Source organism: Solanum verrucosum, unplaced genomic scaffold (assembly GCF_900185275.1).
Source record: "Solanum verrucosum unplaced genomic scaffold, falcon-dt-bn FXZP01000138.1, whole genome shotgun sequence".
Taxonomy (NCBI): domain Eukaryota; kingdom Viridiplantae; phylum Streptophyta; class Magnoliopsida; order Solanales; family Solanaceae; genus Solanum; species Solanum verrucosum.
Genome location: NW_026020134.1, coordinates 1,891,539 through 1,911,361, shown reverse-complemented (window position 1 = coordinate 1,911,361; position 19,823 = coordinate 1,891,539). Strand labels below are relative to the sequence as shown.

Here is a 19,823-nt window from a genome sequence, read left to right as displayed (position 1 = left end):
AACATAACCGGGGAGTGTGACAGATTGTTATTATAGAAGGCAACTCACTGAAGTCCGAAAAGCATAATCTCCTCCTATAACAAGTCCCAATTACTGACACTACAATTGTTGCTAAGAAAAAATATGGTTAAATCTGACTATATGTTACACAGGAGTAAATCCTCACAGTACAAGACATAATTATAAACAAACTTACTTAATGCATGAAAGATCAGGAAGTACAGTCTAAATGAGCATTTGCAGTATCGTTTGGGTTGTTTTTGCTCTGCCTGCCTCAGAAAATGTCCTCAAACACATGGCCACTGTTCTGCTAGTCTCGTTCTGTTTTAGTATTAAACCGAAATATACAATTCAAGGAAGAAAAGATTAACGCTACTACACCATTCGGATTCATATGGATGGTATAGCCATTTGACTTCAGCAAATAATAGAGAATGCAAACTTCTTGATTGTTGCATGTATTTTGCCGCATAGCTTTTAGGTCTTCAATCCATGTATTCATATCAGGTCAACCTCATTCCTTCTAAAGTTCCAACTCCTCTACGCGTAGAAGGCACTCCTATCTCTTTCTGAATGACTGCATGCAAGATACAAAAGGAAAATTACTGAAACTAGAAATATGTGTGTTTCCCCACGATCAACTGTATGATGCAGAGAGGTAGTAGACCGGCTTCAACTAGTTAGGATCAGTTGACTTGGAAGCAGATAAATCAGTTCTCTTAAAATTTGCTCAAGAGGTTCAGAAGTGACAGTTCAAGTATTGCCTGCCTGATTAAAGTCCATTTGCCTGCAACATAACAGTTTGAATCACTACGTTAGCTATCAGTTTATTAACTTAAAACAAATAAAAGAACATAGAAGTGCAACATTTGGCACAAATACGACCTTATTAGCATAGCAGTATTTGTTCTATACTAGAAGTACCTTGCAACACAAGACAGTTTTATACTTCGTCGATGAAGCAAATAACAAATGAGTTTAGATACAATTGTTGTAAACATGTTCACCTCCATCACAATTTACTTACTATTATTCCTCATCCATCCCATTTCAATTCACTTGAATCCTTTCTTTAACTAAAATATTTCTCATTACCAGGAAATCGATATTATTTCACACATTCTTTACTTGATGTGGAATTTCTTCTATAATATCCCACTTAAATACATTTCTTCTGTAATATCCCGCTTTCATACATTTTAAGAAATACACATGACTGGATCATCTGATTCAAGAGGGAGGGAGTTAAAAGTGCTGACTTTTTTTCCGGGAGAGCTACAGTTAAATTATTAAATACTCAAACTACAAGAATTTCATATGAAGATTGTATAAGAAGAAAAAGGAAATGCAAACCTTGCCAAAAGACAGCTTTATGACTAGATGAACAGTGACAATATAAAAAATAAGTCTCTCGATTTCCTCTCTTTTTTCTTGCCAAAAATAACCAAAACTTAAGCAGAATCCAATATTCAGGAGCAGCATCTTTTCCTCCATCAACACAACCAAATTTAGCCTCCTCAGATTAACAGCATCAAGTTAGAGTAGGAACACTCAACCCCTGAATTTTCTCCTGCCCTATCCTATCCAGTGAAATTGGCACCAACATTTCAGAGGTGCCTAGCTCTTCCAGAGAAAACACACATATTCGAACTTCTATTCTTAGACATGCTGAATTACAGACCTCATATTCTTCATCCATCCATAACCAATTTAAATTTTCCTCCAAATTGGCATCTCCTTCTTTTGGAATCTCTTGACAATCCAAAAGCCACTTGAATCGTTTATGCCCAACAGTGAACTGCTAAGCTACACTGACTGCATCCCAATCTGACACAGGTGAACAAGTAGAGAACCAGTGACAACGACTTTCTAGGTTTATCGATTTAGACAGCTACACTTCATCATACTCCTCAATTAATATGTACAAGATCTCCAATCTCCATGGACGTTAGGTTATTCCCAACATCAATGACTATCTTTGTATTAGTCAATTCCGCCATATATTTTGAATACAGTGTATACAAGTGTTAAGAATGTAAATATTACAAATAAAAATTCTTTGTAAATATGGGTTAGGCTTAAAAACCATGTAATTGTGCAATAATTAGGAGTAGAAATTACTTTCCTTTCCTATTATGGATTACGAGTAAATATTATTTAAGTCCCAACATGCTTGACCGAATAATAAAGTAATTTACTCCCAAAATCTCTTTCTTCTCTTTTCTTTACATTATGCACATTAAAAAGTATGAATGTTGAGCATTGGTGGGGACAAGGCAGAAAGAATTATGAGAATGTGTGAAAACACTTGTCTTACACATCACACCTAAGTCTTTTTACGTGAACACTTTACTATGTACATTATTTTGTTTCCCGATGTGGGCACTAACATTAACATAACTATATGCACTTACCTGATTACATTTAACTAACGTTCTCCTCAGGCTGGAGCATACAAGTGGTACGCACCGAGTTTATAATTTATAAGAACACCCATGGAAGACTTGGTGAATATATCTTCCAACTGATCATTTGACTTCATGAATTTCATGACAATGTCTCCTAAGCGTATCTTTCTACGAGAAAGTGTGGTCCTTCTCCATGTGTTTGGTTCTCATGAAGCACCAGACTCGTTGCAACATGAAGAACAGCTATTTGGTGCGAATGAGTTCGCAAGATACAATAATTATTATTTGATGCTCTTGCTTCTCACTGGATCTAGCAACCTTTGTTTCTTGATTTTCCAAGGCAAACTACTTCAAAGTAAAATACAATATGTAGAAGTCGAAAGTCTATTAGAAGATAACCCTACTCAATCCACATCTGTGTATTCAGTATTTTCTCATGTCCTTAGTTCTCAAAGAATAATCTTCTTCTAAAATTGATTCTATGTATAAAAAAAAATATAGATACTTGAATCACATGGAGAGTCCATAAACTAACTTACAACACTCACAAAAAAGAATAGACTATTGCATCCCAGTGAGTCATATGGAGAGTCCATTAATTAGTTTACAACATTCACCAAAAAGGCAATATCATCCCGAGTTACTGAGAGGTAATTCAACCTACCAACCAACCACCTATATCTTGCAGGGTCACTAAAAGGACTAATATGGACCTAGTAGAAACCTAACATTTGGATCCATAAGAGTGTCAATGGGTCTAAAACAAGAATGTCTAGAGCATACTTACACTGGAGATGAGAATATCTGATCTGGACTGAGCGGTCTGAATACCTAAGAAGTACCCAATTTGTATAGATCCATAGTCCAGAAGTGTCAAAAGAAGTGTTGCTTCAATTTAGTAATGTGTAGACTAAGAAAGAGATAAGAACTCTCTAGAACAAAAATTGAAGTTGAAATTAGAAAAGATCTGTGAATTCCTTCAAATTAACGATTGCTTATCACCACCTAATAATAGGTGTAAGATTTACTATACGAAAACTAAACATATGTGAGGAAGTTATAAATGATTGTGTACTACACGTGCTCCTCCTTGACCTTAGTGAGATGCACTAATTGTGTGGTTTGACTTCATGAGTTTCTTATCCATATTGCGATTTTCCAAATAAGTGAGCTTGACTTGTTGATTTCCTTGTTTGAATTATCATTAATATCTAACACTTCCTCTCAAGTCGGAACATAATATATAAATCATATGCACCAAACTTATTAGAAATGTTTTCACTTCGTAGTCCTATGAGGAACCTTTGTAAAGATAGCTGGTAGTAGTAGTTTAGCTGAGCCAAAGGGTGTATGATAATTTTCTTAGAAATAACCTTCTCCAAAACAAAGTGGTACCTATTTCTAAATGTTTAGTTCTTTTATGAAAACTGGATTAGAAGCTATACCTGATGTTGCTTGATTATCACAATAAACATTATTTCTTTAATGTCTACAAACTTCAATTTTCAATGTACTTAAAAGGCTAAAGAATACCCTTAACCTATTAGAAATGGTTCAAAAATTCCCTCCTTCCACCTATTGGCTGAAAATTGCCCTTAACGTTTTCTTTAGGTTCAAAAAGGCCCTTTAGTTAAGGGAAATATGACATGGAATTTCACTAAACAAGTGGCCAATTTTCGTTGGTCCACATAATTCTTTTATCAAGTAAAAAGACTCCCACCCAACCCAACACCTAGTCCCGTTTTCACTGGCAATTTAGGCCTTTTCTCGTTCTTTCTTCCTCTGCTTTCTTTCTTCAAAACAACAACTTTCAACTCCAAAAAACAATAGATAAATTGCAGCATTTAACTCAGGTATGATAGATAAAATGCAGATTTTAAGCTAAAACAACAACTTTTAACCCAACAAACAACAGTTCAAATGAAAGCTTGAAACCCAAAAAATAACAGCTAAAAATGTAGATTCAATCCTCAATAGCGATTATGCGACTAACCTTGGTCACGAGAAGAAACTGATTTTTTAGACCTTGAATAGGACGAAAGAAAACATAAATTAATGGAAAAGAAAAAGGAGAATGTTGTTGCTCGATCTAGTAAAGAGCTGAATATTGAGCTATGACAACAACTGTTTGTGAACAAATGTGTTAAACAAGTACATTGAACGGAAAAGGCTCAAAAATGCCCTTAACGTATTAGAAATAGTTCAGAATGCCCTCCTTCTACCAATTGATTTAAAAATGCCCTTAACATTTTAGGTTCAAAAAGCCTTTAGTTAACAGAAATATGACATGATATTTCACTAAACAAGTGGCCAATTTTCATTTGTCCACATAATTCTTTTATCAAATAAAAAGACTCCCACCCAACACCCAAACCCGTTTCTTCCAAATCTAACCCAGCTTTTGTATCTTTTCACCTCATGTTTATTTGCTTGTTCCTCTCACATGGCACTTAAGCGAGTCTCAAAACATGTTGAGTGCTTCGCCTCGCTTAATGTGCACTTCAATAACGTCATCAAGGTTCTAAGACATACTTTTCTCTACCAATGAGCCTCTTCTGAAGAAGCGACACTAAACAATTGATATTTCACTTTATCGTGTATTTTTTTCTAGGGTAAAGGGTCAAATATGCCCCTAAACTATTCGAAAAGGTCTAGATATACCCTCCGTTTAAAGTTTGGCTCACTCATGCCCTCGTCATCCAATTTTTGGTCTAAATATGCCCTTATGGGCGTTAGTTGACCTGCTGGACATATCCAGCTCATTTTTCATTTCTTTAAATGCCACATGGAATTGCCATGTCATTTGACTTTACCACATGGCATTTATATGAAAATGGAAAGGGATTAATTATACCCCTAAAAAATTCGAACCCATAAACACCTAATTCGATCCATAAATCAACCCCCCCTTTTAAATAAACTACCCGACCCGTTTTCAACTTTTTATTTTTTTTCGGTAAATCCCGGAAATTAGTAATTGATTAATAAAAAATAGGAAAAATATGAAAAAAATATAAAATTAATGCCAAAAATTCACAAATAAATATTGTAACCTTAAATTCAACAATTTCAACAATTTTTTTAAATTTTTATTTTTTTCGGTAAATCCCGAAAATCAGTAATTGATTAATAAAAAATATGAAAAAAATATAAATTTAACGCCAAAAAATCACAAATAAATATAGGAACCTTGAATTCAAAAATTTCAAACAATTTTTTTTAATTTTTATTTTTTTAAAAAAATTACTCATTTTCGAAATTTGCCGGAAAAAAAAAATTAAAAAAAAATTGTTGAAATTTTTGAATTTAAGGTTACTATATTTGTTTGTGATTTTTTGGCGTTAATTTTATATTTTTCATATTTTTTATTAATCAATTACTCATTTTCGGGATTTACCGGAAAAAAATAAAAATTTAAAAAAATTGTTGAAATTGTTGAATTTAAGGTTACAATATTTATTTGTGAATTTTTAGCATTAATTTTATATTTTTTTCATATTTTTCCTATTTTTTATTAATCAATTACTAATTTTCGGGATTTATCGAAAAAGATAAAAATTTAAACAAAATTGTTGAAAACGGGTCCGGTAGTTTATTTAAAAAGGGGGTTGATTTATGGGTCGGATTAGGTGTTTATGGGCTCAAATTTTTTAGGGGCATAATTGATCCCTTTCAATTTTCATATAAATGCCTTGTGGTAAAGTCAAAATGACATAGCAATTCCATGTGACATATAAAGAAATGAAAAATGAGTTGGATATGTCCAACAGGCCGACGCCCATAAGGGTATATTTAGACCAAAAGTTGGACGGCGAGGGCATGAATGAGCCAAACTTTAAACGGAGGGTATATCTAGACCTGTTCGAATAGTTTAGGGGCATATTTGACCCTTTACCCTATTTTCTAATTCTTTGTTCATATATTTATCATTCATGCTTTAATACTTAGTCTTGGACTAAACATATATTTTGTAATTTTTTTCTCCCTTTGTGCCTTTTTCCATCAAAGCCCATGCTTTATTTGTGGTTTGCTCTTAAAACCCCAATGGACCTTAGAATTTTTTGCGCTTTTTGCTTTTTGATAACACTGATCCAGATGTAGAATGTCAACTAATTGGTTAACCGGCCTAATCTACATCAAAGGATCCTTTAATGTGAGTGTTTCCTTTGTCTTCAAGCAACAATCCTTGGCCTGGTGCTTTTTTTTTAATGTGTCTTAAGATTGGTAAAGCAGCATCTCGTTGACTGGTATTGCAGATGCATTGACCGAGTTACTACACCCACAACAAAAGAAACGGTTTTTTAAGGTAATAATGAGATAGTCCAACTTCCTAACTAGCCTTTGGTAACTTTTAGGATTTGTCATGGCTTCCCCTGATCTGGTAACAGTTTACTGTTCATACCCATCAGACTATCAACAGGCTTCCAATCCATACCTATGTATTTATTAAAGATATCTAGTACATACTTTCTTTGTGAGATAACATTGTCTCTTGATTGGGACTTAAAATACCAAGAAAATATTTTAGATGTCCTAAATTCTTGATCTGCAAATGACTTGTTAGATATTTTTCTGTTGGATGATTCTCTCATTATCATTGCATGTAATAGCTATGCCATCTATATATACCAACAGATAAACAGATTGACCAGGTACGACAGTAGAATGCTGGGCGAACTACTTCAGAAGAAAGTAGGAATAGGACCAATCACTGATGAAAACAAGATTAGGATAGAGAAGCTAAAAATGGGATGTTTCAATCTACCTTTTTCTTAAGGCAGCATCTATCTTTCTTCTTCTGACAAAATTTAGTCAAGGCTGCTTCTCTGGCAAGTTTAGAAGGATCTGTCGTGTTTCCACAACCAATGCCGCTGGCATCACCACTTTCATTTTTGCCAGCTAACCCATTATCACTTCCCCCATTTGTTCCCCAGCATTTATAGCTGTGCAGCTTCCATCCTGCACATTGCTTCCACGGTTACTTCCCGAAGCACTTCTGTTCAAACTGTGATACTCAGGGTTCCCTCCACAAGGTCTAGCTAGAATGTTGAATGAAGCACAACTTGGGCCACCCGCAGTCAGTTTCTTCAATGAGAAATCTACATGGGTAGAAGTGTAATCTTGATCTAGGTCATGGAAGTGATAATGGTGGTGGTGCTGATGAGGGTGCTGGATGTCAGTGTGAGAGCCTCGCGGAACAAGACTGTCTGTAGCTTGCATGTTACAAGGCTTAAGCTTAACTTGTGGCACTTGCTGACGGGAGATTCTGAAGTCAATTTTCTCAGGCTTGAAAGCTGATGATGAGTGCAAACCTTTAATTGTTGATGTTACTTCTGCCTTGTCTCTAGAAAGTAATGGTTCCTCAGAAAGCTTATTAGTGGTGGACCCCTTATCTATAATAATGCCAGTTCCACTTGAGCTCGGATGTAGAAATTTCTCATCTGTATCAGTTGGAATATCACATACTGATTCTTTCTTGGCAACTTCTTGGCCATTATTAATTATAGAACTGTCAAGCGTAATCCCATTAGGAGTCCTTGTAAGGTTTGAGGATGAATTATACCTGCAAAATGGTCCACCACGGAGCAAAAGGTAAATTGCTGAAAGTTCCCCATCCAACAAAAGGAAATCAACACAGCTTTAATAAAAAGTTTAGAAAGAGCATAACTAGTAACTATTGTCTCCAAACCTTGAGAAAGCTGAAAGATCTGATCTTCTCAAAACACTACGATCATCTTGAGCACTTTTTTCGGGTTCTTTTAGTGTTTTCAAACTTGGCTCTTTAGATTCACCAATGGATGAATTATTGATTTCTAATACCTGCACAGCTTTGTTCAACCTTCTACTGATGGTCCGAGGATGAGCTGTCTCAGCAATCACATCATGATATTCTGTGGATGGAACATTACCATCTAGACTTGCCTGGTGTTCATCCATCTTCAAACTGCATGGGTTGGAATTTATTGCCAGCGGGGTTTTATGTTCTGCATCAACAAGTTTGACTGGAGCCTGAATTGCATTTTCAGGTTGTAACTTCTGATTTCTAGGTATGCCCTTGAGGGAGGGTTTTTTGGCAATGTAATCTTCAATGGAACACATGATAGAAACGTTTCAGTCAACTAAGACACACTTAGCCAGAGAGAAGAAAAAGATTAGAAATACTCATTACCAGGATGTTCTTCTTCTTCTTGGCATTTCCTTTTGGCATTTCTCTGTGCATTCTTGTTAGCAGCGGTTTCTGCCTTTGAACTCATAGCCTGTGCACAAGTGCTGTCTGGACACTCAGGTACCTGATGCAATGGAGACACTGCCTGAGAGCTAACAGCTTCAACAGCTTGCTTTGTCCAGGAATTCTGCAAAATACAAATTTCAGACTCAGAAAGAAATATTATACAAATCATTCTGTACTTCTATTGATCTTTAAGCCTTGGAATTTTGATGCTTGACAGGGATATCATTATAGAACTATTATGTTTTATTGTGATGACATGTCTTAGAAAAACACATTGAAGTTTGGAGTCTTCTTTCCTTCCCGTAAGAAACCTAAATAAGCATTGGTTTGATTGCTCAGACATATAAACTTATCTCTGTCACTGTTAAAGAATGACAAAAGTCTCACATTGGTGATTAATAAGATGGGTGGACTCTGTATAAGGCATGGGTAATCCTCGTCCCTTTTAGCTAGCTTTTGGGATGTGAGTTAGGCCTAAGACCTAATTTTACATGGTATTGAGCCGGACCCATCTCAACATGTTCCAATAACCAATAAAAGGGCTAGTTCATTAGTTCATAATTTATAACTAACTCGAATACTTTTTTTATTTTTTTACTCAATTTCAGAAAAAAGAAAAGAAAAAATAAAAAGAGGGGCGAAGTGCTACAAAAAGAACTATGCTTGATTTTCTAGTCTACCTATAAGAGTAGATCATATAAAAAACGTCGAAGAGAAGGAACGAGAAAAACCGAAATGTTCTTACTCGAACATGAAGTCATGTAGTTTACAACTCTTCTTTATATAGTAATTCAATGGACCCCCAAAATTAAAATTGCCCACGCACCAAATGCTAAGCACTGGGCATGAGGTGGGGCGTTAAAGAATGACAAAAGTCCCATATTGGTAATTAATGAGATGGGTATACTCCTTATAACGCTTGGGCAATCCTCCTCCCTTTGAGCTAGCTTTTGGGTTGTGATGGACTAACCAATGGATTCTAACTCAAATGATGTTGTGCATTTCTACCTCGTTTGTTTGCTGCAAGAGTTAGTGTCCTAAATGTGTCAACATATGTCTCAGACTCTCGTCTACATGTACTAATCGGTAGAACATTTTGGAAAAAGAAAAGGAAGTCACCTCAATAATCTAATGCTTCAAATAAATACGAAACAGTAGACCTAGCTTATTTTCGAGCCTGTTGTTATCATGTGTTATCTTCTGCATGTAAATAAATGACAATAAGCTAAAAGGCCGATTTAGCACAATGTCCTTTAATTTCTAGGGAATCCAAATGGCAATACCTGTGTGCCATTTCCATCCTCACTGCCTTTACCAACATTTAGGCCGTACCGCCCATTATCTTCCCCGTCATTGCTACCACTGTTGTTTTCAGACTTCTCACTGCTTTTTGATTTTATAGATTTTTGTGTTTGAGTACCGCTTTCGCTCCCGCTTCCACTAGACTGAGAAAATGAGAATGAATTAATCACGGTATAACACAAAAACACTGGGAAGAAAAAGAATGGCATATTACACATAACGAAAGAAACAGTCTATAACTAGACAAACAGCCCACCAACAAATAAGAAGACACTAATCTCCATAACAAATAATTACTGCATTTAGGTATATTGATGGACATCAATGCATCAGTCATTCTTTTTACACCAAGACGCTTACAAGAAAAAAGAATATTGAGAGTGATGATGTCTCACACTATGGCATCTTCTCCACACGTGCTGCCACAAGTTCTTAAGCTCATTCTTCCGTATAGGTTTTACCAGGAAGTCGAGTGCACCTTTTGACAAACACTTGAAGACTATATCCATTGAATCATGAGATGACATCACTGCACATGGCCCTCATCAGTCATCATGTGTAGCGGTATAACAGTATCAATTCAAAATTAAACATGGTATAGTAAGAGTTTTACAATAGAAGAACTGGAAAAACAGCAGGGGTTACTTACTGATAACAGGAACAGTCTTGCGTGTGTAGTGGCTCATGATTTTGGTAAGGAGACCTAAGCCTGACAAGCAAGGCATTACAACCTCTGTCAACACTAGATCAATGTGAGTGGTCAGGTTTTCCAGTATCTTCCAAGCTTGCAATCCATTGGCTGCTTCTATAACTGCAAATAACAAAGTTTAATTAGATAATAAAGACAATAAAGATGGGAAGAGAGAAACCAGACAAAAGATATTTACAATAAATACAGCAGATAGAAGTCATGAATTGAAAGTGTAATAAAAAGGGAAAAGCATAGAGAACCACTTAGGCGAACTGTGGTAAAATCTCCGATGAACAAGTCACTGAAACTATGCACAAGTTGCTCTGACCAAATACCACAAAAATGAAACTTGAAACTTCATATTAAGTTGAAGTGAAAATATGTATCTATATGAACACCATGATTAATGATTTCTTCTGTCAACTTATCGACAAGATTCATACTCCCTCTGTCCCAATTTATGCGACTTACTTTCCTTTTTAGTCAGTCCCAAAAAGAGTGACACATTTCTATATTCAGTAACAATTTAACTATAGAATGTTTATTTTACCCTCAATGAAATGATTTACAGCCACACAAATTTCTAACATTCATTTTGGACCACAAGTTTTAAAAGTCTTCCTTTCTTTCTTAAACTCTGTGTCGAGTCAAACTACCTCCCATAAAATGGGACAGAAGGAGTAATAGAAACAAATTAGATGACCACCACCTATTTATATATTAATTTACACAGCCAAATCAACCTAGGGAATGGAACTAAGTTGCTAGATCAGTAAAAGGATGCCAGCAGCTCTTCATGTAGAGTTGCTGCTGGCTCCCCTTCAAACAACTCTCAATACAAGATATGGCATAAGGTTAGCAGCATCTGAAATGAGCATAACAAGCCATACAATAAAGACATTTTTAATAAATCAATGTTTTATTGATGTCGTGGGGAGTGGGGACTGGAGACAATATGCAATAAGTTGACAACTAGAAAACCTACATCAAAATATGCTTCTCTTAAAATGATAACCAATCATCCATACAAATGGAAACCTCGTGGTACATAAAAAATTAACAAAAGGCATGCCCAAATATGCATAAAATCATATTTCATTCTTTCAAATGTTCTCCTATTTCTTTTCCTCCAAAGAACCCATATAAGTGCCAAAGGAGCGACATTACAAGTTTTACATCTCCTTTTCCTCCCAAATATCCAGCTATGTTTGATGTTCGTCACTACCCATTGTACACCGAACGTGTCTAGGACTGTCTACCACAACTTCTCAGGTACCGTGCTATGTACCCGATTGCTTACACATGAAGCACTAACTGATATATGATTTGGTTTGTTTTCTCAAATTTCTGCCACTAGTATTACATACTAGCCAGTGTGCATGCAAATAAGTGGACATTCCTTGGTGCTCTAGCTATTCATACTGCCGTAAACGAAAAACTATGATCCTCATTTTAAGAGCCATGCATATAACGACTTTGCCAAAAAGAGGACACTCTCCTTTCCTTTCTATCTCCACATGTCATGGTCCAATTAGGTGATATTCTGTTGTACCTCCCAATTCTGTAGGTTTCTTCTAAATCCTAAATCCCATTTTTCTTCCCCTCTCCAGAAGCTAATTATGCACTCATTGCCAACCTTGCAAGTGACACCGTCATTGAACACCTCCTGTTCCTTCCTATTGTTTTTCCAAAATTTGCACCCATAATGGGTAGTGCTGCCAGCGGCCAGCCCTCTATCCCCTTTCTGCGCATCGTATTTGCCTATGTATCATCCTCCATAACATCTTTCCTCATTCCAAAATGTCCATACCCACTTCCGAAATAGTGTTATTCTGAAAGTATTAAGCTCTTTTACTCTAAACTATCCATACTTGATGGGTGATGTGACCACATTACTATTCACCAAATGAATTTTTCTCATCCCATCATTGTTGTCCCATAAGAAGTTCTTGTGGAGTTTTTTCAATAACAATAACTGGGCATAAGGACATATAATACATCGAATTGCTTGATAACGTGATCTTAATCAACATTATGTTCCTTTTAGCAAATATATCTTCTATCATCCCTCCGGTCTCTTCTCAATTCTTTCAATTGATGTATTCCAAACAGTGTGATTATGCACCAAGCAGTAACCCTGAATAGGTTGTCGAGATTACTCCTCTCTTGCAACAGGACACATATCCTAGCTCCTCAGCATTCTCCGTCTCTCTCATAGAGATAATCTCACACTTGTTAAGGAAACCTGACATCACCTAAAACCGATTAATGTTAGACTCAAAATGGATACTACAGTACTCTGAATCACAGAACACCAGGATATCATCCACAAACAACAAGTGAGAGACATTGACTGTATTATTTCCCCCAATACTGCCTTATTTCCCCCAGAATTTATGGGGCTCAGTCATAAAAGCAAAATATGAAGAAAGTGACAATTGGATGACAAAGGAAGTTACCACTCCTTATGGTGTTAGCTTATGGAAATCCATCCAATCACTATGGGATGAATTCAAATCAAACACCAAGATTAAAATGGTAGATGGCGCTAAAACTAGATTCTGGAAGGAGGATTGGCATGAAGCAGGAAATCAGGAGACACTTTTCCCAGACAGTACACACTCTGGTTCTTCAACAACAAAGTACAATAGCTGAACTATGGACACCTCATGGGTGGAATATTATGTTTAGAAGGTACCTCAATGATTGGAAAATTCCAAGAGTTGCAGAATTTTTCAGCGTCATTGAACAATTTAGTGGCTTGGAGACAGGGAAGGACAGATTACAGTGGTTGGGGATCTGTAAAGGGACTTTTAAAGTAAGTGCAGCATATAGGAAGTTGAACCACCCAATTATGAAGGCACCCAAATGGCCCTGGAAACACATTTGGAAGGCCAAGATCCCACACACGGTGGCCTGTTTTGTGTGGTTACTTGCTAAGGAAGTTGTGTTGACACAAGAGAATTTGATGAAGAGGGGGATTACACTGTGCTCTCGATGTTCTTTTTGTAGGGAAATTGCAGAAACAGTCAATCACTTGTTCATCCAGTTCAAGGTCACTGGCCAATTGTGGAGTCTTTTCCTAAGGCTCAAAAACATCTCATGGGTCATGCCTGGTAGAATTGCAGAGGCCTTATACAGTTGGGAAGAAGCAGGATTACAAGCAAAGAACAGAAGCAACTGGAGAATCATTCCTGCTACTATTTGGTGGACTATCTGGAAAGAGAGAAATCTTAGAGTTTTTGAGAATAGGGAGAGTAATATGCAGCGAGTAAAATTGAATTGTATTCTAACTTTGTGTTTTTGGTGTAATCAGATCTACTCTAATGACATGACACTGTCTCTATCATTGATGTTTTAGTCATTATAGGGATAGGGCAGTGCCTTTAGAGTTCATTATGTAAAATGGTTTCAGTACAACTCATGTACAAAATTCAAGGAAATAGAAACAGTTACCAATCTCAAAAAAAAAAAATACTGCCTTGAAACCTTTTAAGTGGACCCTTTTACCGTTTAGTCTATCATCTTGCTCGATATCTCCATAACTATACTGAACAACAAAGACAATAACAAATATTCCTATGCCAACCCTCCTGATATTCCAAAGAAACCACATGGAATCCCATCCCACTAAGACCAAAGTTCGTTATGATCAGTATGTAGAATTTGATCCATCTTCTTCACTTTTCCCATCCCAGATGTTTTGCATTACAAAGTCCAGGAAGTTCCAATTCACATGATCGTCATTTGAGATGTACTTAGGCCCTGAAACTCGGTCTCCCCTCGCTTACTGTAGACACTAAGGTGCTAAGTTGTGCTCCTTCATCACCCCATAAACTGTCTTTAATTGTTAAAAATGTTAGGAATAAAATTTTAGTCATTAGCATCATGAAATCAAAATTTTGGCATAAGGAAACTAGCACCAGAAAACATGAAACCACATCTTTTCATCTATATCAGAAAACATGAAACCACGTATTTTCATCTATATCAGAAATTTAAGATGGTTTTTCATCTTGATTGGTATGATTTTTACTTCATATATTCCACTTAACTATAGTTATCTCCATTCTTTTATACAAATAGTTATTTGTGCTTCTCCTACTAAAGTGAAATGCTTCTCCTGGCTGGTAGTAAGGAAGGCATGTCTCACCCACGAGGCATTACAGAAAAGGAAATTTCTTTTAGATTCCATATGCCCTCTCTGTATGGAACCCAATGAAACAAACAGCCACCTCTTCCTCCACTGCAAGGTAACTTCTCAAGTTTGGTCCCTATTCATTACTTTAGCTGGGGAAAGCTGGACAATGCCAGAGCACACGGCTGATTTATTGAGCTGCTGGATCAGAATGGGAGGGAGCAAAAGCCAGAAGAGATGGTGGAAAACTGTCCCAGCTTGCATATGGTGGACCATATGGAAGGAAAGGAATGAGAGAATTTTCAAAGGAAGATCAAACTCCATTCAACAGATCAAAGGGAAATGCATTTCTACTTTATGTTTTTGGTGTAAAGAGCAATGTATAGTAAATAAAATACAGATAGTGGATTTCCTAGGCTTATTGTAATTAGCTATCTATGTAAGCAGACTTTTGGAGGTGGCTAGCATACCCTTAATGCTGATACATGTTACCAATTTCAAAAAAAAAATAGTTATTTGTGCTTGTAGTTATTTTTTGTTGCATTACACATTTATTTTTATTTTTCTTTATTAGTGTTTTTCTTCGTTAAAACACATACTTTAAATCTGTTTTGCAACTAAATCTCCAAAAGAGGTTGGTGCTCATTAGGGCTTTTCGCTTTTGACTACTCTGATTTCATCAGGTTTACATCCACTGACAACACCATGATGCATCAGGTGATAAAAATTCAGACAAATATACGGTAAACGACGCCTCAAACCCCTACCTTTAAGTAACCAATGTCATAAGTAATACCCGATTGCTCTGCAAATACTCATAACCAGAAATTAAAACAAACTCAGATGTACAGTCTGGCTCATCTTTTTGTCCATCATATTTGATTCTTGCAAGCTAGAGTTGAATGGACAAAAGGAAAGGCTGAAAGCTATGCAGATACAAGGACAAGGTGCTTATCAAAATAGTCAAATGTTATCTATTTGCTAATAGTCCATCAAGCTAAACCTCAAACTAGACAGATAAAAAGAACTAACCTTCATAATTGCAATTTCGAAGTAAAGCAGAGACGACATGTCGTGTAGAATCATCATTCTCCACCAGCAGCACTTTAATGGAGGTGACATGAAGAAATTGTTGCCAACAGACTGCTGAAACCTGACAATATTGTTGTTCTTGCAATTTCAAACCTCGTTGAGCTTGCAATGTAATCTCCCTCCCTCCTATCCTGTCATTACTAATCATATTAATTTTCAACTCATTATCCTTAACTACATTTATCCCCTCACGAGAAATTCCAATTTCATCTCCAGTAACTTTGTCCTCATCCAACCTTTTTTTGTCTTCATCACCAACGATTTTCATTGAAACACTCCCTGTCATCCAGATCTAAAAGTACTGATGATAAGGAAGATGTCACACAACATAACCTTTCAAAAATCCTTGTCAACTAAAACAAAGTCCACATTTCTTCTTCTTCAAAACCACAAATTCTTCATATACAAACCCTCTCATACCTATTCCACATCAAAAATGTTAAATCAATCAATTAAATAGCAAAAATCAAAATTAAACCTAATACAACAATGATAACCTAGTGTAGTTTCAAAAACAGAAACTACAGCAAAACAATACGATAATCGAGATACGAGAACAATACTATTAAATCTAACCTTTAACCAAAATTTCCTCAATACTATTAAACCGCACCTTCAAAGCTTCATCAAAAAAGCACTTACTAAAATTGATTTTGCCACCGGAATTCCGTTAAACCGAGCAAAAAATAGAGCAAAGGCGTCATGAAAATTGAATTGAAGCTATAATTAGCAATAATATCATGATGAATTTTCCAGAAAATTAAAGAACAGACGGAAAAAGATAAACTTGAGATTTGCTTTATCCAGAAAAAAACAAGTGGGCTTTTCGCAGGAGATTTTGATTGTATGGAACACTTTACTATATCCACGGAAAGGAAGTTAGGGGAAGAATTGTAGTTGATGACGTGGAGGTAATGTAGGTCCCACTATCGCCACGTAGGATGAGATTGTTCCACGTCAGTCATACATGCTGAGGCAGAATCTAAAGAAGGAAGCTCGACGGCTGCTGCCGAATCGCGACAGATTTTATTGGAAAACACGTGTCGAACGATGAGTAACTTTTCATTTCAATTTATTTGTTTTAATTTTAATTATATATGAAATTTAAGATACTACTAATAAATAATACCTCCCACCATTTTTAACTTGGCATGTCCTTTTAGTCGTGGTGGAGCCAGAAGTTCGATTAAGAATTGTCAAAATATAAAGAAGTAAAATTGCGTTAAAGTCAAAGAGTGTTAATAGGTAATATATATCTATACATAAAAAAATTACTCTAGCTATGTAGTGTAATTTTTTGACAAAGAGATGTTGATCGACAATCCTCAACTACATGTGGTTCCGCCACTGCCTTTAAGAAATAATAAATAGAAGAGTTGTAGTAAATTAAAGGCAAGAGTAAACTAGACTTGAAATGATAAATTATCTCTTAATTTTTGAAACTGAACAAATAAAATTGGATAACTATTTTTAATATATTAAAACAGGTAAAGATGGACTAAGGAAGTAAATACTTTAAAATCTTTTTATACTAAACTATAGATATATTGAATGTTTCATGACATCTAATCTCATAATGTTAAACATATCACGTGAAAACTTAGAACAAAATAAAATATATATTTTTAAAGAAGAATTGAAAACATTAATGAACTTGACGCAAATTATCAGTTTCATCCCCGAACAACTACAATCTTAAAAATACTCATTTTCTTGACTAACTAAATTTAGATCACCCTCGATACACTCTTAATCTATCACATAACACAAAAGTGATTTCAAACTCTTGTAGGATAAGTATGAAGCTCTTAATAAAAAATTGAGATAAATGTTGAAAACACCCTTATACTTGAGAAGAATTTAAGGGTGTATTTCACTCATGTTGCAAAATTGAAGATATTTTTAAATTCAATTGATCAAGTGGGAAAGTATTTTTAAGTGTCTCAATAGTTATAAAATTAATAATTCACGTTAAATTTATTTATTTATTATTTATTTATTTATTAAGACGGAGGAAGTAAAAGAAAACGTCAACGTCAGGGGTCTATCACAGTTTTAGTTTATTGCCAGATGCCAGCAGTGAAATGAATAGACGGTCCTGACGGCGTCTAAATTTTATATGGAAGTTACAGAAATACCCTTTGAACATTGCGAAAATCATGTGGTTAGGCAGAAATATCTGAAAATATCTGCATGGGTAGCGGGCTTTTTCGTGCATATGCGAACACAGGAGAATTTGATGTACCCATTTTTCTAATTGAATCCCAGCCGTTGAATTATTAATCATTCATTTGTCCATCACCATCAAAGTTTTCATGTAAAAAATTCTACCAATTTGACAAATAATAATTCTTCGTTGAAAATAAAATAAAATAATTATTCTACGTGCATTATAAATATTTCTATATATAATATAAAATAAAATATTTTCGATTCAAATTTTGGAAAAACTTGTGTTCAAGTGTTTAATAACATAGAATATCTTATTTATTTTAACTTATAACGTAAAATCACTTAATTGATGTTTGGCATTTAATTATAACAATATTTCTAAAATTCCAGCACCACATTAGTAATCTTGAAATCACATTACTATAATTTGTTAGCAAAATTTAAGTAATATTTTTCTTTTATAACCGTTGAATTTGGGTGTTTTTTTCATTAATTTGTATGGTTTTGTATTTTGACTGGTTTTTTAGAAAAAGATAATTTAATGAATGGCATGCCTATATCATCATTGGACATTTATATAAAGTAATATGTCAAAAAAATTACTAGTACTTCTTATCAAAAGACATATTAAAATTTGAATAACTCATGGTAAATTTGGAAAATCTTAGAGCTAATTGATTGACTACTTGTTCGTTAGGGTTCAATTATCCACCTTATAATCCTCTCTACCCTTTTCTAAAATAACTCAAAATAAATCCAACAATATAAACTTTAGAGGAAGGAATTTAAGCCTAAAGCTTGAAGTAGCTAAAGTATTACGAGAGTTATCTGGATTGGAGTTTTATCTTAAAGAATCGTAACATTTATTTTCAATCTTATTTAATTTTTGTAATATGATGATTGATTGTTCACGACCTAATTATACCTATCATTGTTTTTTGGAAATTAATATGATCAGTACTTTATCCAATCATAACTAACAGCTTAATTAAAAGATATGACATAATTAAAAAAAAAAGTTTAGTCAAAAACTAAAAGACTATGCATTACTTGTTTGCCCAACTTATGTCTATGTCAAATATACAATGTTTAAATGTTTAAACATAGCTACAATTAGTTCAAACCTCTCTGGCCAACAAGAATTGAGTAAAGTGGTTTTCTAAATTAAGTGAGTTTTATCAACTTTATCGTTTCGTAAAAAGTTATTTAACTGTTGTCATTTTACGTACAAAGTTAATCAATTATTTTTATTTCTTCTTCAATAATTGAGTAACTTTTTAAATAAAATAACAATAATGAAATAACTTTTGGACTACAAAATAAAGTTAAAAGATTTTTAAAGAAAAAATTTGTTAATTGAATGATCGTGTACAAAACTGACAAAGACATTAACCAAGTACCAAAGTACCTTTGTAAACATTAGCATTATCAATTGTTGGCACCACTTGCCAAATGCTAACAAACAACTTTTGCTAAAAATTCAATATGACAATATGTTTCCCAAACTTTGTTCACATTCCATGTTTTTGCCTCAAGGTGTATTGACGGATTGAGTTGAATTTGAAGCATATTAAAATGAGCTAAATTTGAAAGTAGGTTAAAATGAACTGAATTAGTAAATGAGTGTCATTGACCAACCCAAGGTTTATTTGGACTGAGATAGATTGGGCCAAGTTGTAGGCTATAGCCTAACTCTTACAAGTTTTTATTTCTTTATTTGTTTTTAAATTCTATTTATTGGAAAAATTATAGTACAAAATATTCATTCGATCAATTTTTTTTTATCCA

General features: G+C 34.8%; 1 protein-coding gene across 1 annotated transcript; it reads right to left on the bottom strand.

Moving 5' to 3' along the window:
- Positions 1-180: 180 nt before the first annotated feature.
- Positions 181-16,607, bottom strand: LOC125827431 (two-component response regulator-like PRR73). Its single transcript, XM_049506741.1, is given in 10 exon segments — positions 181-787; positions 7,174-7,340; positions 7,343-7,971; positions 8,098-8,491; positions 8,578-8,761; positions 9,924-10,085; positions 10,338-10,471; positions 10,592-10,753; positions 15,804-16,283; positions 16,506-16,607. Coding segments are annotated over 9 exon segments (2,193 nt in total). The 5' UTR covers positions 16,150-16,283; positions 16,506-16,607; the 3' UTR covers positions 181-772.
- Positions 16,608-19,823: the final 3,216 nt, after the last annotated feature.